Below are 27,509 nucleotides of genomic sequence, written 5' to 3'. Positions count from 1 at the left end.
TCACAGGTTTTTCTTAAATAAATCTCTGTTATTCGTAAAATTAAATACGATTTGCTTCAATCATTAGTTAAAACATGGACAATATCGACAACAGGAGAAAAGTAGCGTGTTACTTTCCTCCTCGGTCGCTTTTTTCTTGTATGTCAACAAAAAAGTTAAAACTACACAAATGTTAAATTGTTTGTTTAAGCACAACTTAAAGACAGATAATAAGGCTAAAAAATAACGAAAGGCACATTTTGAAAAACAATAAAATTAAAGAAATACGAGACTTTGAAAATTTCAACGAAAACTTACTTTTGACGTTTTTTCTGCACGTCACACCGGAATCAGACCTAACCTTTCCTGTCAGGCTCGGACACACTATGGAGGAGGAAGGGGGAACAGTGCCGACTAAAAATATGTTTGAACCATGTCTATCCGATAATTTGTTTAAAAGTTATAAGCTTTGTTACTTTCCTCCTCTGTTACTTTCCTCCTCGGTCTCCCCTACCATAATTTGTACGATAGAAGTCAACGACAAATGGTGAATGATATCTTAAAGATCTTGAGGGAGCCGAAAAATTGATACACTCTAATACAGCAGGACATTGAATAATGTTATTAATAATTTTAAATAAAAATAAAAGGTCGTTAAACAAAAAACGTGTCTCAATTTTTGGCAATCTCAGCTGTGCACGTAGTGTAGATCATAATCATGCAGATGATAATCGAAATGTAAATTTAATTGCCTAGCTGCAAAACGCAAAAAACGATTTTGTACACGCTCAAGTCTTAAAACGTAAACGCTGTAATAAGGCGACCAAATTTGTGAAGCAAACATGATGGGTGACATAACAAACGCATAGTAGAGGCACTTTAAACTACTTGGATTTTTAAAATCATGCGAATTCCGTTTAATAAAATGAAGAGCCCCAATAGCCTTATTAACAACATTAGCTATGTGCTCATTAAAAGAGAGATTACTAGATTACTACTATTATTTTCAAAAAACTTATTTTAATTATAGTAAAAATAATAAAAACAATTTCATATTGAAAATTAATTTTTTTTTGAAAATTTTAGGTGATCTTTTTGAGAAATGCTGACTCTTCTTTTTAGGGTTTTGTGGCCCATGGCTGAAAGCCTTATAGTTTCACTTTGGCGTCCGTCTGTCCGTAGTATATTTTGGGGCACCACAGCTCCCAAAATCAAATTTTAGGGCACAGATCCCAAATTAAAATTTTGGGGCACCACAGATCCCAAATTCGAATTTTGGGCATACATAGCTTCCAAATTCGAATTTTGGGGCACCACAGATCCCAAATTAAAATTTTGGGGCACCATAGCTCCCAAATTCAAATTTTGGGGCCCCACAGATCTAAAATCTCCATTTACTGAATGGACATTTTCCCGAATGGACATTACATGAATGGACATTACATGTCCCATTAGTTAACATGCCCCTACAATTGACATGTCCCAGTAGTTGACCTGTCTCAGTAATTGACATGTCCCAATAGTTGACATGTCGCAATAGTTGACATGTCCATATAGTTGACATGTCCAAGAGTTGACATGTCTTAATAGTGGACATTATCGAATGGACATTTTACCTAATGTTTTAGGTAAATTTATAAAATAAATTTTATTATTTATTTTTAAATTATTTATTTTTGATTTATTTTTTTTTTAATTAAAATTTAAAGCGCCACGAAACCCTAGATGTAGGCGCAATTGCGCCTAGTTCTTTTCCTATTTTTTTTTTTGTTAAAAAATAATAATTAAAGTATCTTTGAAAAGCAAGACAATTTTTGTATATGCAACTGGAAAAAGATCTTGATTTTTTGCTTTTAAAAGATATTTCCTAGATTTAAAAAAATAATTTTTCTTTACAATTTTTTTTAAAAAACTTTTTTCCCATAAAATAGAAAATATAAACTAACTTATTTATAAGAAAAAAAAATTAATGAAATTTTTCAGATTTATTTTAAATATATAAAATTAATTATCATTTTCTCCCCCCCCCACTATTAATTTCAAAAAGATTAATTATTGAGATGAATAAAATATGTTATTTCTTTCATTAATAATGAGAAAATAATTTTTTAAGAATAAAAAAAAGTTTATTCTGTAAAATTTTAAAAGCATTTCTCACTTGCAATGTGTATACCGTATATATACTTTATATATAGGTATATAATAAAAGTTTATACTATCCAGAAGATTAAAGGCGTTCCTTTAACAAGATTGCGTGACAAATGTTAAAAAATGCAATAGGTATTACATTTTTGAGGATAAGAATATATTCTTGCGGATAAGAAGCATAGAACTAGTATATTTACAGTGAATTGCATTTATCTTGAAAAACGGGAGGGAATCGAAGAAAAGAGAAAGAGAGAGAGAGAGAGAGAGAGAATTATGTAAGAAAAAGGGAGAATGGAACACGCGGAAATATAATCATGAGATGGTATAATTGTGTCTGTGTTCAGCAATGTGCACGTAACACGTGCGGACGTTGAAATCTCCAGACGAAGGCAAAGGTCCAATGCACTATTCAAGAATTAATATCCCTAGTCGTGCATCATATCTTTTGAATTTTTCTACTATATCGAATGCGATACAAATAACCTTTTTTTTACCCCGATGACAGAATTATATATACACGCTGAGACAAAAAAAAACTTATTTGCTTTAAATATCACTATTTTTATTTATAATAGAATTTATATTTAACATAATTTCTATATATGCGTGAGTCAACACGAAAAAAGGTACCTAACGTCAAAAAATTTTTAGGTTATGTTTGTGATTTTTGAAGTAAAAATATTCATAGAGAATCAACTCTTAATACAAAATATTTATGTTTAAGGTCTCCATTACATTAAAAAAAATTCAATAAAAACTAATTTTAATTTTACATAGTTAAAAAAAACTTTTTCGTAAAACTATCATTAAACATTAACCTAAAACTTTTTTGGCGTAAGGTCCCTTCTCTCGTTGAATTTTTATTTAGCAGTGACTTTTTATTTAAAATAGAATTTTAATTTAATTTAATTTTTATTAAGCAGAATTAGATCATAGAATAAAAATAATAAATAACATTTTAAAAACCACTGTAAAATCTTAAGAAAAAAAAATTAAATTAATTTCCTTATATTTTTTATAATTTTTTATTTTTATAATTACTCAATTATGTTAAAGTACACGCATATAAGAGAACAATCTTTTTTATATTATTATTACTATTAAATATTGTTAATATAAATATTCAAATATTGTATAATATTTAATTATTATTTTTATAAAAATTTTGATTGTTATATTAATTGTATTATTGCTTTAACATTTAATTGTTGTACATTATTTTGACATTTTTAATTGTTATTTAATTTTAAAAAAATTTAATTGTTTTTTTTTTAGTTCACATTTTATTTTTTATATATCTTATTAATATTTAATTTAATTGTTATTAAAAATTATTTTAAACAATATTGTTACACATTATAATGTTATTTAATTATTATAAACATTTAACAATTATTAATTATTTATTATAAGGTTCTAAAATATTTATTACCTAATTATTTAATTGTAATCATTATATTGTTAATAAGCTAAAAAGAAAATAGCTTAAATTATTTATAAATATAAAATATAAATTATATAATCTCGTGTATTGGAATTCGAAAAATATAAAATAATATGTGATCTCGTTGAGGAAAATAAATGACACACGGAAGAAATAAAGGAAAATGAATATAAATATATACCTATATATGTATATGGGAAGATATTCGATCAATGCGTGAATAATGAAGAAACTCATCCCAAAGCAAAAGGGATTCACAGGAGGGAGTAAAGTGGGAACAAGCAGGAAAGATGGTGTGTAGGAAAAGAAGGGAAAGAAGGAATGAAGATGAAGAATGGAGGTGCGTGAAGATCTCGGTTGTCAGTCGGTGGTCAACCGTCACGGAGGAAGGGCGTATGCCAGTTCGTTCTTTAAATTGAAAAAAACGTGATCCAACAAACAATTTTTCCACTAAAAAATTTACAAAAAATTAAAATAAAAAAAAACTACTTCAACAATTTAAATAAAAATTTTCAAAAATAAACCAATAAATATTTAATTACAATAAAATATTTTTAAATAAATATATAAAAATTTATTAAAAACATTTAAAAGTCAGGGAATAAAAAATTAATTTAATGTTAATTTTTTTTTTTTTTTTAAATTGTGAAGATTGACAACAAAAACAATTGACGAACAAAAAAAGGGTTTAAACAAAAAAAAAAATTAATAAAAAAGTCATTAAGTGAAGTGCAAAAAAAATGGCCTAAAATGGATTTTTAAAAATTGTTTTAATAGTTATTATATATATATGCAAATTTTGAGTGTGAGATAAGAGTAAATTATTCAAGATTATGAAGAATATAAAATGATTGTGTTAGATAAAAGATTTATATAGTTGGGAGGAAGGAAAAAAAAAGTAATCACAGCGCGCAGTGAAGGAATTCGTATTTCATGTTCAGTGTTGTAATGACGATTAGGATAATAGTCGGTGGGCAATTTCTAGCGTCATTCGCTCGCATCCGCAGCGTTACAAAGGAGCATTTTGAAGCGAGCTTCTTTATTGCAAGACGAGGAGGTTATGCATTTTGCTATGCGTGCTTTTAAGTTGAATGTTACGAGAGAAGAAAGAATCACGTAAAACAATCTAAGCTGTTTTGTGTGATATAAGAGGTGGACATTTCGAAACATGGCTTCTATGTGCGGAAGTAGCAAGAGTCATCCAACATTAACGACCAACAGCTTCTATCGGCCTGGCGCTTATCCTTATCAGGTAAGTTCATCGACATCACACATTCAAACATATATATATATATAAATTTCTTCTTTTTTTCCCAATGTCAAACCACTAATCAAATTTTATTTTCATATTACATGATTGTAATCATATAATCCAGTGAAGACATGAGACAACTTCATATTAGCTTCTTTTTCGCAAATATCTTCATCACAATAATATATGAGTCAACTTTTATTCTCAATCATTAATATTTTATACTTTAAATATCTATATTTCTTTTTTTTTTCATAAAAAAGCATTTTTTGCTCTAAATTTACATTTGAAAAAATTTTATTTTTCTCAAATAATAAAATAAAATTAATAAATATAATATAAGAAATAATTATCAAATAAATATTTATTTAAATTAAATTATTATTTGCGTCAATTAAATGTTATTTGTTTGAAATAGAAAAATTATTGGTTCAAAAGAATTTGTTTAATTTAAATAAAAATTATTTAGTTCAAGTAAATATTATAAAAGCTATATAACACTGAAGCTAATTGAAAAATATTTATTTGGTTCAAATATTTTTTATTTGGATTCAAATAATATTATGTATTTGCTTCAAATAACTTGAATCACACTTATTTGAATCTAATAAATCGTATTTGGTTCAAGTAAATAATTAATTGAATTTAATAAATGAATTTAATTATTACAAATAATGAGTTACTTGAAACTATTCATTTCTTTATTTCTCTCAAATATTTCGTTTTATTGAAACAAATAAAAAGTATTTGATACAATAATTTTATTTAATGGATTTAAGTCAACTAAATTATTTAATACTAATACACTATTTAATGAAAACAATTTCAATCAATTAAATATTTAACTAAATTTTTATTTGAATTAAATAAATTGTATTTGAACCAATAATTTATTTGATTCTAATGAATATTTATTTAATCTAAATAAACGTTTGGTTTAGTTTAATAAATTTTTCGAACGAAGAAAGAATTTTCATTGAACTATAAATAAAATTTTGGTTGATTCAATAAAAAGTTTGGTTAACTGTGTAGCAATGTATTTATTTAGTTAATTTAACTAAAATTTGGTTACGTCAATTTATTTATATATTTATTATTATAATAATAATAAATAATATCATAAAAGATTAAAATAATCTATTTTTTTGATTATTTTTTTTCAATTTTTATAAAAGTTGAAATTATCTTCAATTAAAATTCTTATTATTATTATTATTATTTAATTATTAATATTGAAAACTCTGATAGGAAAATTTTTCCAATAATAAATATTTAACTTATCAGTTGTTTTAAAAGTGATTATTAAAAATATAATTATAGCTAAATTAATTTATTTAACTAAACAAGTTTTTTTATCAATTAAAAAAATTTGAATTAACAGTTAAATAATCATAAGTTATACATGCACATAATTAAACATAAAAAAGAAGTTTTAATATAAATTAACATTGAAATTTGTGTTTTGATCGAAATATAAAGTATTATCAATTTTTGTGGACTAAAAATAATATGTAACACCTTTATAGTAAAACTTCGTTATACATTTAATTATTTCTCAAATTTTTTATTATAAAATTCGAGTCTCCTATTTTTAAATATATTTGTTTATTTAATGAGAATTTTGCAACAAAAAATTTCTTTTTATAATTTAATTAATTCATCAATGAAATATATTATTAAATAATTTAAATAGTCAACAATAATTAGATAATAATAATAATGAAATAATAATTAAATATTACAAGAATTTTAATTATTAAATTTAAAGTATAAATCTTTTTAACTTTTTATATAAATATATATTCGTTTTATGTATTTTTATATATAAGAAAAATTTGTAAAGACATAAAATTTATTACTCGGACAAAAATTAAATTTGTTATTCGTGATATTCAGTGAATACATTTTCCCGTCTCTCAGCAAAGCGGGAGGGAATAAAGATGAAAAACTTGTGTAATTGAAGTTAGCAATAATTCGCTCGAAATTGCTTTAATCAGTAATTTATGATTTAATTATGAGAGCAATGAAACGGTATACGATATATTTCTATATGTGTGTATGGGAAACTTGTATTATATATACATTCAATGTCTAATTTAACGAATTTATAATTAACCACCTAATTGTTACATATCTATAAGGTATAATATATGTAAAATTAATATAAACATTAAATTCATTGAATGTAGATAAGGAGGTTGATGGTAATGAAGAAAAGAGACTTGATGCTGTTATTCAATAATGGAAAGCAAGGCTCTCTCTCGCGCGCGCAGGTTATACGCTGAAAACCTTGGCCTTGTCTTGCATGAAAGCATTATGTAAGCCTGCGCCTCCACTCGACATTGCGTGAAGATGATCTTGATTCTGCTTTCATTCTTTCTTTCTTTTTTATATATATATTTATTATATTTTCTTTTTTCCCCCTCTTTTACTGACAACAACTTAAGGAAGATGGAAGCCCGAACATAACCTCAAAACTGAAAAATCTTTTTTAATGCAAACAAAAATTTAATAAAAAATAATTTCATAGAATTTTTTGTAAAATTCAGTTTAAAAAATTTAGGGAGTTAACGGCACTAGGAGTTGAAAGTTCAATTTTTTGAGTTAAAAATCAACTCGAAAAAGAGTGGAAGGGAGTTCAGTATACGGAGAAAAAAGAATTGTTGTGGTTACTAAAAATTAAGTCCACACAACAATTCCAGATTGTCAATATAGAACCAGCAGTTCTATTTGTTTTTGGGACAAAAAAAATTGTTAAAATGGCATTGTTATTAAAACTATTCGAATTGTTCGGTGAACAAACAGAATTGTTTGATGAACAAAGAAAAGTGTTATGGAACAGTTGAAATAACAAAATTAAATTGTTAAATCGGCAATACAATTTGTTGTATTAACAAAGCTTTGATCCGTCTAATACAATTTGTTCAGTTTCTTCGCCTTCTAAAATAATAGATAGCAGATTTCCGTAGGTCATGTCACCAGTTTCATTTGCATTAAAATGTGTGGAACATGCAGCTTCTGAATCAAATTCTTTGACTTGAAACCAAAAAATTATTTTGAGTTGAAATTTGTTGTTAAATAATATTTAATATACATTTTGTATTTTTTAAGGTGAGGTTATGTTCAACAGTAACCGAGTATAACTTACCGATAAACGATGAAATTGTCTCTTCATCCATTCATTGCACTTGCAATAGATTTCTCACTTTAACCGGATTCATTATTTAATAGCACTTTGTCATTTTTAAAAAAAGCTAATAATAAAAGCAAAAGTGGCACATGTGCCAGAAGCAAACGACGCGACGATCTGCACGCCAGTTTGCGAGAATTCAAGATGACCACGTGACATGGAACAATAAACCTGTCAGCTGAACAAATCCGGATTGTTCCATCAGCAATCGACAGAGAGTTTGCTTCTGCAACTGTACGGAATTGCAAACTGAACAAAACTGACAACAAAAAATTCGTATTGTTGTTAAAACAACATACATTTGTATTGACAACAATCCGAATTGTAATATCAACAAATCTACTGACAACAATCCAAAAATTGTTTGCACCACAATCCCATTTTTCTCCGTGATATCAACTCCCTTTTGAGTTATTTTATAATGGAAGATCATACTCTTCAACTCGTGTAAGTAGTTAAAGTTGAACTCCCTTTGTTTTAACTCCCTAATGGGTGGGACTTTTATAGCATCCCCTGAGGAGTCGAAATTCAACTCCTTTTTTTTTACAGTGTACACTTTTTGGAAAATTTTTTTTGGTTAAATAATTATTTTTTAAAATTATTCTTTTAATTTTAAATTATTTTAAAAAAGTTAAAATAAATTTTTTTCCATATAGTGTATAAGTAGATTTTTTAAAATTGTTTGAAATTAATTTTTTTTGAAGTTTATTTGATTGCAAAAACGATTTTTCAGTTTTGAGGTTATGTTGGGGCCCCTATCTTCCTTAACGTCAAATCTTTTACACACACTCCCTTTTTACAATTATATATGATTCTATCTTCGCTATAGTATAATAAACATTATTATATAGGTATACACGAAATAAGTTCAAGTTATGTAGTTTTCTAAATCTACTTTTTACTTCTTCGTTATACTATTGCTTCTATATGTACCGTTATACAGTCAACGCCTATTTTCATGTAAAAGTAATGAAAACAACAATTTCATTATACCTGTGTGTGTCTGCAATTATCGAAATTACAACGAAAGGAGAGTAATTGCCAATTGCATGATAAGAAAGTAGGTTCGAAATTCACGGTTTATTTTTACTAAATTCTTTCTTTTGTTTTCCTTTTTTATTATGTGAAATAGTTTTTATATGACAAAAAAAAGGGTGTAAAAATATTTGACAAAAAACGCGTAAATAACCGTTAGTAACGCTGTTGTAATTCTATATTATTTATTAAATAACTGCGAGGCTACCAACGAGTATAAGTTCAATTATAATAATTATATAATAATTATTTAATATATTAATAATTATAATTAATTAGCAATATTTAAAATTAAGAATAATTTAAATAATACACTTGATCCAGATAGCACGTAAGCTTGCAGCATCCTTGCGGCAAGCTTCAAATGTCCCACCTGACCCAAGCTTGCATGGTAAGCTTACCGAAAAATTGCAGTGTAAGGTTACTGCAAGATTGCACAATAAGATTATCGCAAGATTGGTGCAAGGTTGTCAAATAACCTTGCTTTGAACCTAAAAATATATTTTTTGAATTGTTTCGTCTAATTTTAGATTCAAAGCAAAGTTATTTGACAACCTTGCACCAATCTTGCTACAAGCTTACCGTGCAAGCTTACTGAGAAATCTTCCGATAATCTTATTGTGCAATCTTGCAGTAACCTTATACTGCAATCTTTTAGTAAGCTTACCATGCAAGCTTGAGTCAGGTGGGACATTTGACGCTTACGTGCTATCTGAGGACTAAATTGCACATTTAATCATTGAATAATAATTTTTTTTCTCATTTTTTATTCTTTTTTCTTGTAATAATAATATTTTTAATCATTTTAATTAAATTTTGTACCTAACAGTATAAGTATTTTCACATGTTGATATTCAATAATATTCGAAATATATGTGTAATAAAAGAATAATTTAAAAAATAATTAGATCCTCTCCAGTGGCACATATATTATATGTTTGATTAATCATCATCTGGAAGAATATACTAACAAACTCAAGGTTTTTCCTAATTCCCATTGTGTGGCACAACAATCTCTAATTAGTCATTCCATCATGACTTGAGGAATCAATTTTGAAAAAATATATATATATGTATATAATTAAAGTTGAAAAAACAGAAAAATAATAATCCGGAAGGTGTTCTTTGATTTTTTTTTAATTCATTTGTTTGAATCAAAAGCAAATAAAGCGTATATTATGAATGTGTGTTTGAAGAAAATGAAACTAAAGATACAAGTCATGCATCAGTGCGCTATATAAAACCATTAAATTCAGTGAGGTCATTTTATCTTTCTGAAATGGAAATATATATTATTGTGGCGCGAATTGCAAATTGTTGGAAGTATATATGTATATATGTACAATAATCTCTGACAAAGAGATGAGATTTATCTATACTGAATTTTTGTTGTATAAGAAACTTGCGCCATCAGCGACGTGTATAAATGTTATAAATAATTATTAAACATTTAATCGGTTTCGTATATATATATATATATATATATATATTGTACACTATGAGCATCTCTCGCACGATGATCTCAGTTGTCGATAAAGAAATACCTTTGCGCACTTCTTGAATTGGAACGTATATATAATGAAAATTCTATTTCATTATCGTTTTTATTATATTTATTATTAGATTATTATTACTTCTATTGATGTAATGATTCTGTAAAAAAATACCGGATACTATAATACAAAAAAATTTAATTTATAAGTCTCTCTCTGTAATAATTACAAAAAAAAATATATTGACGATCGTTAAATGTGACGAAGAGAGAAGAATAAAAAAAAAATGACTGATGTCATTGATTTTCTTTAAGTACATAGTCAATGACCTAGAGATGAATATATATATACTTATACACGGAGAAAAAGAAAAAGTAATTTTTACTACTTTCAGAGTAAAACTGGACCAACTCGAAGTTTCTGCGCATCTCTGGCAATTTTTACTCCAAAAATAGTAAAATTTATTATTTCTGTAGTAAATTTTACTGTTTCCGTAGTAAGTTTTACTATTTCTAGAGTAAATTTTACTATTTTTGGAGTAAAAATTGCCAGAGATGCGCAGAAACTTCGAGTTGGTCCAGTTTTACTCTGAAAGTAGTAAAAGTTACTTTATAAAAGAAATCTTTTTTCTCCGTGTACGATTAAAGATAATTTCTAACCGATTTTCACATTTGAACTTCCTCTTCAGTGGCTATTTTGCTAGCCAAACACAACCTTTGCCACGAAATTCAATTTCAATTTGAAAATTGAATAAGAAAATGACTTTAAATTACATAGACATTATTGAAGCATATTATTTCAGTTATGCCTGTGAAGGAGACAAAAAGATATAGAATATTCCAAGTCAACGACCTGTAAAAAGTACGAATCACAAAAGATCGAACTTTTTATTCATTGTATTTAGAGAAGGTATATTATTTTTACTTTTATCTTCCAATTTTAAGGCTAAAGTATTATATAGTACCTATATATATATATAGTTCTTTGACTTGTTTTCTTTCATTCAAAATATAATTTTCTTTGAAACAAAAAAAGCTTTCTTAGTTTCTTTGATTAAAAAAAAAATTTCTTTGAATGAAAGAAATTTGTGCATTAAATCGAAGAAATTCTAACATTGATATATAGGGTCAAAGAAACATTTATTTGAATTAAATAACAAATTTCTTTAAAATGAAGATAATTTTTTTTGAATTAAAAATTTGTTTGAAATAAATAAATTTTCTTTGAATCAAATAAATCTTTTTTCTCGGTGTATATTAACAAAATCAAAGTTTAAAACACTCTAACAAACGAGTTTATAGTAAAACAAAAAAAAATTAATTTAAACAGAAAAAGACATGAAATAATATAAGAATATAAATACTAGAAATGAAAAACAAATTTTTTGTATTAAAAAAATACATACAAAGAAGATTGTTTTAATTGAATTCTATTGTAATTGTCAGTAATTCATGTTACCTAACGAATCAAAAATTCAAAAACAGCATTCAGTAAATAGAATAAATGAATAAAATGTTCGATGTAACCGTCAATCATCTCTATTATTGAATTTATTCATGAAAATAATTTTTCAGTATTTTATATTGTGAGTCTATAAGAAAAGACTCGATTAAATATAACGAAACAAGAATATGTGTACACTGAAAAAAAATTTTATTCGATTCAAATAATTGTTTACTATTATAAATATACAGTTTATTCAATAATTCAATTCAAATAAAAATTATTTGAATTGAAGAAAATATTTATTTGATAATACACCCAGAGAAATATTATATTTGCATAATTATTTGAGACGAATAAAATTTATTTGAAACAAATAAAATTTTTATTAAAATCAAATAAAATTTATTTGAAATACATATTTATTTGGCTTTGAGACAAATATATAATTTCTCTGGGTGTATTCAAGTAACCGATTATTTTAATTAAATACATTTTTTTTTTCAATGTACCAAAGATAAAACTAAAATTTGCAACATTTATATTTAAAAAAAAACAAAAAATAAAGAAAAGAAGTAAACATATGATATAAGATACTGCGTTACAGACAAAGCTATAGAATCATATTAATGGAATATTAGAACAATGGTATAAGCATCATTATTAAAAATTAATTTCAATTACAACGGTAACATATTATCTAATATAGAGTAGTTACAAATAATTAGTATTTCCCATTTACATATATAGATATTGAAGACAATAGTAGCTTCAAATTAAAATTAAAATATACTATAGAATTAAATAACGGTATAATATACATAGTAAATAAATTTTTTTATAGCAAAGAATTTAGCTGTAGTTACTAATTTTGATAGATCTGATAGCAAACATCAGTTAGCATCTGTAAGCAATTCCTTTTTTTCCGTGTAGCAATTTTAATCTTTAAATGGATTATTTTAATCCTTAATGGATTAATTGCACCAAAACTTTTTACCATATGCTTTTAAATAAATCAAAAAAAGATTTAAAAATTCTAGTATTAATTATAATTTCATTTTTTTTTTAAAGATGAATTTTCAAGGAAATAAATTTGCGTTAACCACGTGTATAATAAATTAAATGCAATTAGTGAATCAGAAAAGATAATTTGTGATTATATAAACGATTACGAAATGCATTTTGACGTATGTATAATAAATAATATCTTGGCATTATATGTAAGGTCTAGTATATATAAAGAGAAAACAGGTTATGGTTTAAAGAAGAAGAAGAACAACAACAAAAAAAGAAGTTTATAGTGCTTGCGTGGATTAGTTAAAAGAGAGATAGGATAATACATCAAAGAGCCGTTGTAAAGATGTTTGAATTGAAGCTATATGGATATATTAAAACTATATATATATATATATATATATATATATGCAATTATTGCGACGACTATAGGTCGATTAATTATGTACTTTATATGTATACCAAAATGGTCGAGCCTCGTTAAAAGAAGGCTGGGTCGGTAGCCTTGGTCGTTTTCTAGTTCAAGTTGAAATTCCTGATGCATTATCGTATCTGGAGTTGTTTGGTATTCTGAGCGAAGTGTGTCAGCTGAATAACAGTACAACGCAGGAGTGTTGAGGAACGGTCCACCAAACGTGGTCCTGAAGCTGCCAGCTAGGTCAGTGCCATCGCAATTTCGTGTCACCTCAACCTGCACCGGATCAATGACCAAGACCTCCGAAATATCATGATACACCCAAAAAAAAGTAATCTTATACTTAGAGGAAAATTCCTCTTCTAATATCCTCTAAATATTTCCTCTTAAAACAAGATTATTCAATTGAAATGTAGAATATTTTTATTCTTCATTTTAATGGAAGAATGACAAAAGGATTCCTTTTGTATTTTCCTCTTTCATTAAGATTTTCCGTTTTAAATTTAGAAGATTTAAAAAAAGGAAACGGAAAAAAATAATGTAATCGTTTGATCCCTTTCCCTGGATATGATAGTTGTGAAGTTGTTTTTTAACCTTTCAGTTTTAATATTTCTGGTAAAATGTCAACAAAAAGGACAAAAAAATGGATTTGCTTTATTAAAAATACAGAAAATATAGTTAAATTCAAATTAAATGAATATTTTTAACGCTATTTTTAGATTTAAAAAAATTTGGATATTTCTTGTGAAATTTTACTACTCAGGTAAATAGAAATACTATAACCCCATTTTTGAATCTTTCGAATTTTTTAAATCTTTTTATTTACTTTTTTAAAAAAGTTTTAAAACGTTAAATAATTTCATATAAGAAATTTTTTTCTGTCCTATAAAAAATGTTAACTTTTAAACATATCATCATGTTTTAAAATTATTTTTGCGCTGAAAATCTCGTTGATCATTACAACTGATTAATGAAAACTTATTTTTTGTATTTTAATTATCAATATAAAATGTTGATAATTAACCAAAAACATGACATTGTTAATGTTATATTAAAAAACAATTTTTATTATTATATTGAAATGAACTATTATAATTTTACTTAATTTTAATTTAAAAATGTATTTTCTGCAAAGATTTTATTATTTGATTGAAATTATAAATATTTTATTGATGGCTTTGACATTAAAAACAATTTTACGAGGTTTGGATGTCGACATTTAATTTAAGAGGAAAATCCTCTTAAATGAAGAATAATAATTTTGATACCAAAATTAAGAGGAAAATATGCATTTATTTTAGAGGAATCCTCTAGATTGAAAATTACTTTTTTTAGGGTGTAGTCTTAAATTTCATATTTTTCACTTAAAATTCCATTTATCTTTGGTTTGCAAAATTTGTTTCATTTTTTATTCATTTTTAAAATGCCCATTTAAATTAAAACTATTGTTGATAAATTTTTTAATTAGATTAATTAACTTTTTGTTTATAAGAAACTTTTCTGGTTTAACCTTTTCAAAAGTAATTTTCTGACCGCATGGTGCAATATTTTCTTCCGGTTCTCCTCATGAGAACTCATTTTAAAATAGAGAAAAAGAAATTTGTCTTGCGCGCAAGCAATAATTTAATCAGTCAATTGTTACAAGACGTTACAAAACTAATGCACGAATACATTGATATGAATGAATGAATGAAATTTCAACTTGAAGAAACTAAATTAAGCTTAATGGTAATCTTAAAATATGAAAAATTATTGTAAAACGCAGTTTAAAAATATTTCGAAAAAAATCGGTTCTGATTTCAGGCAAAGTCGTTTTAGCGTCTATAAAGAGTAATCTAATGAGCTATTATACAAGCTTTTGTATCTACTTTACTATAAGTCAAATATACTAATGCTTAGTGAGTACTTAATGTACACTAAAATGGTTTACCAATGAACATTACAGATATAATTGTTGATTATTGAACAGTATATAATACAATGTTGAAAATACATTTCGTAAAACGTAATTTTGAGTTTTTTCGAGAAAACAATTAGCTAGGATTTTATGAAAACTAGTTTTACGAATTTTTAGATTTTATTGGATTCGATTGAAAATTGTTATTCTTGGGTTTTTGGGGTTGTTGATTTCAATTACGAATCAATTGAAATTGTATGTTAAAATAAAATTCAATATTACATCAAAATTCGATATGAAAATTCAGTTAAATAGAAATTCGAACTAATAAATTATGTGGAATTTTTATGGGTTTATTAAATTTACAATTAATTGATAAATTATACTGTCAGTTGTGCTTTACAAATGCCAAATTAATTAACAGCAATAGTTAAAATATTAAACATTTTATTTAAAGCATTTATTATATATATATATATATATATATATATAATCTTGATAAAATTTCCATGTCAATAAAATGTCGAGTTACATCTCTGCTGAGACCTGTTTTTTGTACGCATATAAAAAATAAAGTACGCTCACTGAAGCGAGAAAAGAATATCTTTGAACGAGGTACATCATCCATTTTCTTGTGGTATCAATTTGTCTCGAGTTGAAATTCTTGTGGCTTAACCGTGAAAAAAAGGAAGATGAGCGTTTTACAGTATACGTTCCAGAGAATAAGATCTTACGTTATTATGCTTCGTAACTTCTCATGTGTCATACAAAGAGTAATGTACGCAACGGATCTCTTTTATAATAATAAGTATTATTATTATTTAATAATCTTTAACTTATAGTTTAGTTCAATTATTTGCAAATTAACTTCAATGAAAAAAATAATATTCATGATATAATTATTGTAAACAACAGAAAATATGATAACTTCAATAAATTGTAGTTTCAATAATTAATTATAGTTGCAAATGGTTGACAGTGTGAGTAATAACTTTAATTTCACGTTTTTCTAAGCGATGGTAATAATTATATATATATATATATATATATATATTTCAAATAAAGATAATAGCTTTAATTTATCGTTCACTGAAAAAAGGGTTTGGTATTGACAATCAAACGTTTGATTGGTATTTAAGTAACCAATTTTTTTTTTTTGCTGAATCAACAAAATTTTAATTGTCTCAACCAAAATTTGTTTGACACAACCAAAATTAGAAAAAAAGGATTTTTGTTGTCCTAACTAAAGTTTGATTGGGACAACCAAAATTTTGTTGATTCAAAAAAAAAAAATTTTGGTTGCTTAAATACCAACCAAACGTTTGGTTGTGAATACCAAACCCTTTTTTCAGTGTTCTTATTTAATAATTATAATTTCAATTTTATTTTCAAACAATAGTATCATTGATGCATTGAAAAAAGAATTACATATTTGATTCAAAATCGGTTACTTGACTATTATCAAATAAATATTTACTTGAACTAAATACCATTTAATTGAATAATAATTATTTTATGCAAATAAATATTTATTTGATAATAGTCAAGTAACCGATTATTTGAAACAAATAATTTTTTTTCAGTTTGGTAGTTAATTAAAGTCCTAAGCAATATACATTCAATAAAATCTCTAGTAGTTCCAATAATCATTTTTTTAACCAAAACAAGTCAAATTAATTTTTCATTTTTTTTTTGGTCAAAAACAAATATTATTCTTCTAATTTATATAATTATTTCTCAAGTTTACAATTATTTGATAAATTAATTATATATTTTTCTACATACATATATAATATTTTACCCTCTTCTCTAAACGCATAATGTTATTCTCACATTCTAATTAACATCAAAACAAATACATAATTATGTATTTGAAAAATAATTCTTTCTCAGAGTGCATTCCTTTATTGAATCTAGATAAATGAAGAAGAAAAAAAAAGTTAATCTCTTAATAACACTTGTGAGCTTTCGATATAAGTGTTGATTACCTCGCAGTATATAATAAAAGTGAGTAAAATATATTCTGCGTATTAAACGCCCACGATTACGTTGTATATATTATAATTTCAATGTTAGCAATGCTCTACTTTATTTTTAATTTTTTTTATTTTCTACATTTTTTTATTGTTGTGAAATTTCAATAAATATATAATAAATATAGAAGTTGCCTTGGAAATATAAAGGGGATCAAGTGTGTTCTGATGTTACTGGGAATATATAAAACAGACCTCGTATTTATTATAAATGAATCAAAACACGCAAGTTTCTTCGTCAAAGTGCTGCGGGTCTAATTATTATTCAAATGGGATCCTATAACTATTTTTTTTTTTTCATTCAATGTCGACTTCGAGATGCAAACATTACATTGATGGATCAAATGGATATAAAAGAAGAGAACGTCTGATATTTTGATTTTCAGATGCACGCAATCTTAAAATTATATACTAATATAATATAACAAAAAAAGTTTCTACATTTATAGATTCAAATAATGATTATACGCTTTAAAAAATTATTATCAATTTTCTTTTCTTTTCAGTCGTTTATTTTATACACCTGAATCATATCAAAATTAATAGATGTTTTTTTTTATATTTTTATATATATAGAGGAATGTAGTCATGAGTGGACCATGTTTTGTTTTTGAACTTCTCAACATTCATTAAATACCTAGGTACGAATTTTTAGTTAGCCCAAAATTTGGCCAACTTATTGCAAAGTCGGTCCACCTTCTCGTGCCAATGGTTGGGTCAACTATACAAAACTTTTTCGCTACTTCACATTAGGTTATTTTTTCAATCACCTGTTCTAAATACAAATATGCGTTCTTTCAGTTCGGATTTTCACTAAAAATTACTCACCTATTACAATAAACATTTTTATGCAAAGACTTATTTTACATAAAAAACCAAAAAGAGGTACACTCATGACTATATCTTCCCATAATAAACCAAATTTATTTGAAACAAATAAATATTTATTTAGTTTTGAGAAAAATAAATTTTATCTCTAGAGGGTATAATATTTGAAAATTCATCCTATTCCAAAAAGAAAAACTTGCTAGATTCCTTTTTTTTTATGATCATATAATATATGAAAAGGAATGTGATATTTTTAGTAATTAACACGTGGTGCGTCTTTAGAATAATAAATAAATTCAGATATTAATATTATCATTTTCTTTAGCAATTTTTCACTCGTCAAGTTAAATGCATTTCTTGAGAAATGCCAGTTGGAAGGTGGTGATAATTACTGTTTAGACTTCAATCTCCCTTTCGAAAAAATGTAGTTGAACCACTGTTTGCCTGTTGTAGGAACTATATAATATAAAAGAAGAAAAGAACACGAATAAGGAATAGACATATATACGCAGGTGTGGATAAGTCAACATATGTGTTTTTATATTCCACGTGTGCACTCCTCTCTTATACTATAGTAGTAACAGCAGCAGTCATGGGAATCTCTTTCTTGTTGTTGTCAGTTACGTATAGTCCTAGGGCAACTTTACAATTGACTTTCACGTTTAGAAAAAATTACATTTTCACACGTTCGCTCTTCATGTCTCAATCAATTTTTATTTTTATGTCAATACCCTCTTGTATCAAATCGAATTCGTATTTGTCATTTTATAATCTCTATTTACCAAATATTCCATTAAATTATTATACATTAAAAAAAAAACTATTTTTATTCAAATAATTATATTAATAATCGATTATTTGAGTATTATCAAATAAATATTATATTTATTTGAACCAAAATAATTTTTATTTAAATCAAATAAAATTATTTCGAAGCAATAATTACTCTATATTTAAAAATAAATACCATTTAATTGGCTCAAATAATAATTATATGATATACATATACAAATAAATTTTTATTTATTCTAGAATAATAATTTTAATAATTTATTTATACCTCGTTGAAAAACATCCCGAGGTCTTAATATTATAATGTGATTTAAAAAATAAAATATAAAAATGCTTCTATGGCTATTTTAAATATAAATGATTACTTAATAAATAAATAGTTACGAATTTCTTGTGAAAAAAAAAAAATTATGATAACGGAACATTGAAAAACGTGATTCTGTACCGTAATATATCGGTAATTCAATGTCTTGTTCTGAAAAATTGATTTTAATGTTACGCGTGAACAACTGTAGCGTGACAAACCCCGATAACGTCAATAACGTTATGCAATTTGTGCACAGATGAAGCACCAAATTTTCCGTTATACATTTCTCAAACTAGATTTCTAAAAAAATAATAATAATCACGAATATTACTTTCCTTTGAATCCAATGATGGAGAAAATGGAACTTCCAACGTAATTCCGTCGGAATTCCATCGGAGTGCCAAAGAATTTCCGATGGGATTCCGACGGAATTCCGATTAATTTTTTTTTCAATATTTTTAGAGTTCTAATTCCGTCGGAATTCCATCGGAAATTCTTTGGAACTCCGATGGAATTCCGACGGAATTACGTTGGAAATTCCGGCGGAATTCTGATAGAACCTCCAGGGGGCACTTTCCGGGGAATCTTTCCAAGTGGAAAGGGCCTAGTTCGATTAAAAAAATACAAAAAAAAGGGGGCGCATAATTATTCCATAAAAATCATTGGTTAGAATTTTGATTTGAAAGAATTTTATTAGATATGTGACAGTCCCCGAGAGAAGGGACCTTAGCTCACCAAAACGAATTTCACAGGGCAAGCGTTTGAAGAAGAAGCAGAAACGCTGAACTCGAAGAGTAGGGCGGAACTTCTGAAAAGTCCCCCCACCACACTAACACAACGTTGTGTTTCTGTATACGTGAGCTTCGTCTACTTCGTGTATCTTCGGGTCTCACGTACGCGAAGCTCACGTACGAGAGTATAGTTGTGTAAGTAAAGTAGTGGGGCTGATTTCTTGAGTGCCACAATCCGCCTCGAAATGCGCTTGACATACCCATCTTCAAAATGTTATTGTGTCAAAAGCAATTATCCTAATCAGTTTTTGACTTTTGCATGTGAAAAAGCAATTCAAAATCTATCATTTACCATATAAAACTCAATATTGACCTCTGGTGAGCTAAGGTCCCTTCTCTCGGGGACTGTCACATATAATTATTTTTTAGACGAATTTTCATTTTTCGAATTGGAATTTCAATTTCTCTTTAAACGAATTTTTATTGTACAAAATTCTTAAAACACCGAATTTTTATTTGTTTTATTTTAAAAAACGCGACGAAATTTTTCTGTTGATTGTTTGTTCGGCCATTTGTAATTTAGGACAAATAAAAATTCTGTACAATAAAAATTCGTTTAAAGAGAAATTGTGTCAAATTTCAATTCAAAAAATAAAAATTCGTCTAAAAAATAATTATATCTAATAAAATTCTTTCAAATTAAAATTCTAACCAAAGATTTTTATGGAATAATTATGCTGGAATTAATATATTATATTGAAGCGTTTTCAAAAAATTAATAGAATTAGAAAATTCACATTTTAGCTAAAAAAATTTTGTGTTTAATTAAATTCAAGTTTATATATAAAATAATTGTATTCATTGCATCTGAATTTACAACTTTTTATTCTTATTGGCATTTATTTATAATTTAATTATTTTATAATTATTTATCTTAATTTTTTTTTATTAAAAAAAAAATTGATTTGGAGAAACAAAAAGTAAAATATCAGTTTCAATTAATAAATAGGTATTTTAATTAATTTTTCAAAATTAAAAAACAAATTTCAATAGAATAATTTTACACATTATTTAAATGAAGAACAATAATGCTCTATTATTAAGTATTAATATTCGGTAATAAACTAATAAATCATTACTGACTAATATACAATAACTAAATTATGATATCCATTTGTGTATTATACAATTATTTAAATGAGTATATTTACAAACTCATATTTCATTTTAAAAGGAATAAAATTTTTAAATTGCCCTATTAGAATACAAAATAAAATTGATATTATAAAACAGTAAATTTCGACTATGAAAAAAAAGAAACCTTCAGAAAAATTGAAGATTTTAAAAGGGCCCAGACAAATTTTTATACACATTTTAAAATTTAATTAATTTTTTTTTTCTGTTATTGGATTAATTGGAATAAATAATATAGGAACCGTGCAGTCCAATCTTATTTCGATGGGTTCCTCTTTTTTTTCGTCCAACGACGGACACTACAATGGCTGACAGTTAGGTTCAACGGACCCGGATTATTATTATAGCTCTACTCTGTGGCTAGTCATTTTATTCACTGTATATAAAGTGCTGAGCCCATGACCACGTAATACAATTTAAAATCTACCAAGAGCTTGTTACTTTAATTACCCACCAAACAACGCGTGTATATAAAGAAGATAATCACGTTAATGAAGAGGGTAATAATGGAACAACAATATTATAGCATAAAATTTCTCGCGAAAATGAAATTTAAGTGCAAAAATTAAAATTTACATACTTATATAGTTTCATAGTACAGTGAAAATTCCATTCTGTTTCAAGATGGAAAACAACATCATATATATTATATATATATATGTTTTACGACAAAAACTGTTATTAGAATGAATTTCAATTTTCTGATTGTAAGAACAAAGTGTTTTGTAATTACATAATTAATTAAAACTATTATAATCATGTCATTATGGCAAAACCGGGCACCTTTTTGTTATTTTGTTATTAATAATATGCAAAGTACCCGATTAGTACTATCAAGAAAATATATAAATTATGGAATATTCTTTAATTAATTATTCAATTATTACTATATATCACTTACATTATATATAGAAATCAATTAATATTCAATAAATTTAGTCATTCTTGATATTTAAAAAAGTGTTTTAGGTAAAAAGATTTGTAAGTCAATGTGGCTGCGTGGTTAGAGTATACATGGCTCGTGTCCCAAGGGTCCTGGGTTCGTTCCCCCCTGCGTGCGAGATTTTTCAAAATTATTCATAAATGTTTCATATACTATATATATATGTTATAATCTAAAATAGAATATCAGTTAGAAATAAAAAATTGTCCAAAGGTTTAATTTATTTAACTATATACACTTACAAAAATAGGACCACATTTCAATTTTTTCTCCGGTTTGTTTATACTGATAAAATGATTATTTTCAAAGAAAATATATATATAGTAATTATATGTTGCAAGGAAGACAATATTATTGGTAGTAAAACGCGAATGGCAAGGTCTAATTACACCTTGGAGACGCATCGGCGCTCGGGATATTACCCTTTCGCAGCATTGCATTCATACCAGTTCATATTCAAGGTCAATGTTGCTTACTCTCTGTTCTAAAAGCCATAGGTATATAGTGAGTTAAGATGAATATAACAATGCCCTGGCTTGGGCCATCTTTAAATAGTGATAAATCACAGTATCGCATCTTGTTATCTAACCAGGTGCTCAGTCGCGGTACTTGAGAGATTAGAAGACTATATATATATATAGCAAAAGCAGGCAAGCAAGATCGGATAAAATACGCATGCGACTTTGTCTATATCCATTCACGGATCAGTAGATGTGATGCATGGTCAAAAGTTACTTTCTAACGGTTTCCCTTGGGTTTAACTGCGATTCCTTGAGAACCCGTGAGTCTTATTTAAATTTATTATATCAAGACGCGAACACCAGAAACATTCTTCACGCAAGAATAGCTTCCTTAGGGGTTTATATCTATAAACGTGGACCGATCAGTCATGATTTACAACTCGAATTAAAGCATCTCACCTAATCAGAAACCATATATATATATACAGTCAGAATATATATATATATACACGTTGATCAGGAATTTTATCTTTATCATATATATATATAAATGTAGCTCATTAAAAAAAACCAGAAGTATCTTCTCTTATATAAATACATAGTTTCGTTCTGATCTTTAAATTTTTTTTGTCATGCTAACATAATTGGAAAAATATTTTACTTATATATAATGTTCAATTCTGCTGCTGTAGAAATGAGTTATTTGTATCTTTGATCAGATTAAACAAAAGTATCGGTTTGTGAAGTAACATAAATGAATTAAGTTTGTATCAAAATATAAAAATATTTACTAATTTAAAGTAGGTGTTTAAGAAAGTTTAAAATTTTAATCAATGGTATAGGTACCTTCAGCTAATGGTAGTTTTAATAAATGTGGATTTTACCTACAACAACATAATATTTCACTACTATAAAAAAATTAAAGTACTTAAACACACTGAAAAAAAATGTATTTGATTTAAATACTTGATTATACTTGACTATTATCAAATAAATATATACTTGAACCAAATAATTTTTATTTGAATTAAATAAATTGTATTTGAACCAATAATTTTGTGATTTAAAACAAATATGAGCGCCAAATTTTCTGACTGACTCCCTAGAACTTGGAGTAAGACGTTTTCACGTCAAAAAATACAACTAAATTTTTTGTAATAAAATTTTTTCAATAAACTAAAATATTTACCTTAATAACGAATTTTTAGCTTCAAGGAGATTCTTTTAAACTAAATAGCCCTCGGAGATTCCTACTTTCAAGTTAAATTTCCATTCAGAAAATGTGAACAATAATCGTAAAAATAGACGGAGTTCTAAAAAGTCTGTGTGAATTCTGTGTCCTTATCCTTTTGCCCTTATCTTTGAAGTACGTGACACCAAAAGCCATCAAGGATAGAATTTACAAAAAGAAAAATTAAAATACTGTCAGCGCTGTACTAACATGCTCGAGACTAAACCTAAAATAATCGAATAACACAAAAATCTTGAAAATATGACTTATAGTTTTCAATATGAACGCCAAATTTTCTGACTGACTCCCTAGACCTCGGAGTAAGACGTTGTCATGTCAAAATCTAAAAAAATTCCAACGTCTTTACTTATATATATATATATTTAATATAAAAATATCGGTAATAGAGGTCTTATACAAATATTTACCATTGTATAATAAACCGACTTATAAAATTCTTGATTATCGATGAATAATCAATTATTAAAATTAATGATAATTGCAATTAATGATAGCTTCAAAGAATGTTGCATTATCGATAGTGATTAAATAAATTGTAGCATTTTTCCACAGTTATCAAATTGTTATACTTTTTTTATAAACTGTTACTAATTTAATTTACCTCCATGAAGTTGGCGTCGACGCTCAGCGTCAAAAATTATTTTATTTCACGGAACCAAAAATTTTAAATTACTTTTAAAAAGGTTTCGGATTTACATAATACCTTGAAAAATATTATTATTTTTTTGTGGATTCTCGATTCCGATTTTGAATTTGCGTATTTCCAAATTCAAAATGAAGGAACTAATATGGCGCAGGTATAATCATGCGATGCTATATAATACAAAGACCTATTGTTGATAGTTTTTTCCCCTAATTGCAATTCATGAGATCTATATATGTGGTGTATGATACCATTTTTTAAAATGATAATTATTATGTTTTGAGATTTATCAAACAGTCATTGTTTAACTTGCTTAGATGCATTATAAAATGCTGCAGGACAGCGAATGCTGCATTTACGATTGTGATCTCAGCTATGCAGATGTAATTGCTATAACTGTTACCAAGTTGCGTTCAGCAACAAGATCCCTACTCTCTTTGTCAGTTATTTTGCGTTTAAATCTCCCATTCCAAGAGGTTATTTCTCGAATTAATTTATATTATTAAAAAAAGAAGATGCAAACTTAAAAAGACAAACGTTAACTCTTAAAAGGGTATAATAAAAAAACAAATGAAAATAAAATGTAATAGTGAAAAATGTAAAAATACTTTTTTTTTTTGCAATATTTACAAAAATCACGTGCATTAGTGTGTTTAATTAGCTGTGTAATTTTCTTTTAATTGTAATTCGTTTTTCGACATATATATTTTTTATTTTTGCTTCGCGCGATGAAGAATCATTAAATTGAAGATCATACAAAAACATTGATGCATTTATCGTGATGTTACCTACCGGCCATGACAAGCTTGGGCTGTTTAAACTTAAATAGGCATGACGAGTAGAATCTTCTTGTCATTGGACGACTGGACACGAGAACCCATGACCAATTAACTCTTTACTGGGGCAGAAAGAATAGATTCTTCTCCGAAACGTTCACTTTTCAGTTTAACGCATTTAATCCCACACACATACTCGCTCTTGATAAACATCATATGGAATTTGTCAGAAAATCCTTTGAAGGAATGACATTTTTTCAATCAAAAAACTTTTACCCTTGACAAAATAACTCTTTAGCAAGAGGTCCAAAAAGTATCAAAATTAGGCAAAAAAAAGATTTTTTTAAATAATTGTGAATTTTATTTTTGATGAAATTTCATTTTCGAAATAAAAAGTGAAGAAAGACAACTTATATTTTGATGTGTGTATATATAATGCAAATATGTATCTATATTAATTCTATACACGAATCATTGAGAGATGGCAGGTTGAAAATAGATTCAGATTTTCGCAGAAGAGAAATATTAACTTGCAGTATGTATATTGCCTGCTGCCGAGAAAACAGGAAGTGGTTCTTGACTACCATAAGAACTGAGAAAAAATGATTTGCATGCAGACAACTTATCGTTGTACTTCTTGCTCTCTTGAGGTATATTTTTCATCGACCGAATACCAAAGATATATTACGATTTTCAAAAAAGATTCTAAAATTATTTGGTCATTTGCAAATTTCGGATAAATGAAAATTAAGAGTTTTAAAATTTTTTATCAAATACCTAATAATTCCTAAAAATAAAAAATTTGGACAAAAAAAGATTCGGTGAATTGAAAATTGTTTAGAATTTAGAAATTCAAATCTGCTAAATTAATATTCGGTTAAATTAGAAAAAATTACAGAAAAAACCTAGTCTTATTTTTGTTTGCAACTTAAAATGAGTCAATGCTAAACGACATAGAAAGTGGCGCCACCAACCTGGTTCATTTTTGTTGCATATCAAAATGAACCGCCTAATACACAACTCATTCTAAGTTCAGTTTTTTCTGTGTAGGGTAAAAGGTACAGTGACCGACACCCAGACAGTGAACGACACCTGCTATTAAAAACGATAATAACTATAAAAATAATAATATTGAATTAAATATCACTAGTAAATTAATTAATAAACAATATTTAAAAACTTATACAGTTTATACAAAATTTTATATGTTTATATTTTCCTCAATATTTAATACTTTCTAGAAAACTAACCTCAAAAAATTTGCTTTATTGATTACAAATTTTATAAATATGAAAAAATTGTTAAATAATTATATTTTAAAAGCAACTTTTTTTGTACATTAAGTCTGAATAATAAAATTTATGATAATACTAATAAATATCATGTTACTTAAATAGAAGTTTAAATATTTTTTATTTTATTAAAGGGTGTCGTTCACTGTTTTCATACCATACATTTTTAAATTAATATTATAAACTCTTATCAAGGTGTTTTTTAATTTTAAACTTGTGTACTATAAATTTTAACCCAAATCTTTTATTTAAAATTTATTTTATAACTAAATCTTTAATAAATTACGATAAAATGTCATTTAAAGTTGAAAGTATGCCCAGGGTGTCGGTCACTGTACCCCTTACCCTATACAAAATACAAAAAAAATGACTTTGCGAAACAATGATTTACTATAACTTAAATAATACCAAATATATTTCAGTACCTAGATTGCTTATAAATATACTCAAAAAAATATCATAGAAATCAATGTTATTATGGTACTCATTGGCTTCTCTTGTTAACCTATTCATATAACAGAGTTATTTCCATAATTTGTTCTTTGTAATAACTATCTGAACAGTCGGATTTCTGGTTATTGGTCTTGTAGAAACAGCAAAATTAAGCAAAAACAAGAGTGGCGGGCAGTTTTTAATGCCATTAATAATTTTAAACAAAAAAAGTAAATTTATAAATAAAAATCTGTTTCTTAATAATAAGGAATACCCAAAATCCGTCTCAATTCAGTATAGTCATGACTAAATCTATCGAATGGTATTTCCGTCTGTCTAGCAACAAAATGCATAAATTTATTTTGAACCCGTTCTAGAGCTATCATTAAGTATTCTTGATACACGCTAAATCTGAATCAGTGGCTCAGTTTTCTTTAATTCAACAGTGGAATTAAAGAAAACTGAGCCACTGTTTTGAAGTTAGTAAAATTTTCACTGATTCAGATTTAGAGTAT

The 27,509-nt window shown here is 26.3% G+C and overlaps 1 protein-coding gene and 1 long non-coding RNA gene across 3 annotated transcripts in view; one reads left to right on the top strand and one right to left on the bottom strand.

Moving 5' to 3' along the window:
- The window catches only part of LOC127276821 (uncharacterized), a 60,564-nt gene that overhangs the window by 8,477 nt on the left and 24,578 nt on the right, over nucleotides 1-27,509 (bottom strand). The window lies entirely within an intron of this gene.
- The window catches only part of LOC127276809 (uncharacterized), a 50,234-nt gene continuing 26,674 nt past the window's right edge, over nucleotides 3,950-27,509 (top strand). For both annotated transcript variants that reach the window (XM_051297466.1, XM_051297465.1), the window contains exon 1: nucleotides 3,950-4,823. In XM_051297466.1, coding sequence (XP_051153423.1) covers nucleotides 4,740-4,823 — 84 coding nt within the window. In that variant the 5' untranslated portion in view covers nucleotides 3,950-4,739. The remainder of the gene's footprint in view (nucleotides 4,824-27,509) is intronic.

This window comes from Leptopilina boulardi, unplaced genomic scaffold, assembly GCF_019393585.1.
Source record: "Leptopilina boulardi isolate dan_hultmark-lab unplaced genomic scaffold, ZJU_Lbou_2.1 LbouV2_154, whole genome shotgun sequence".
In the NCBI taxonomy this organism is placed as follows: domain Eukaryota; kingdom Metazoa; phylum Arthropoda; class Insecta; order Hymenoptera; family Figitidae; genus Leptopilina; species Leptopilina boulardi.
The sequence above is the reverse complement of the archived record's forward strand: the minus strand, read 5'-3'. Positions and strand labels throughout refer to the sequence as shown.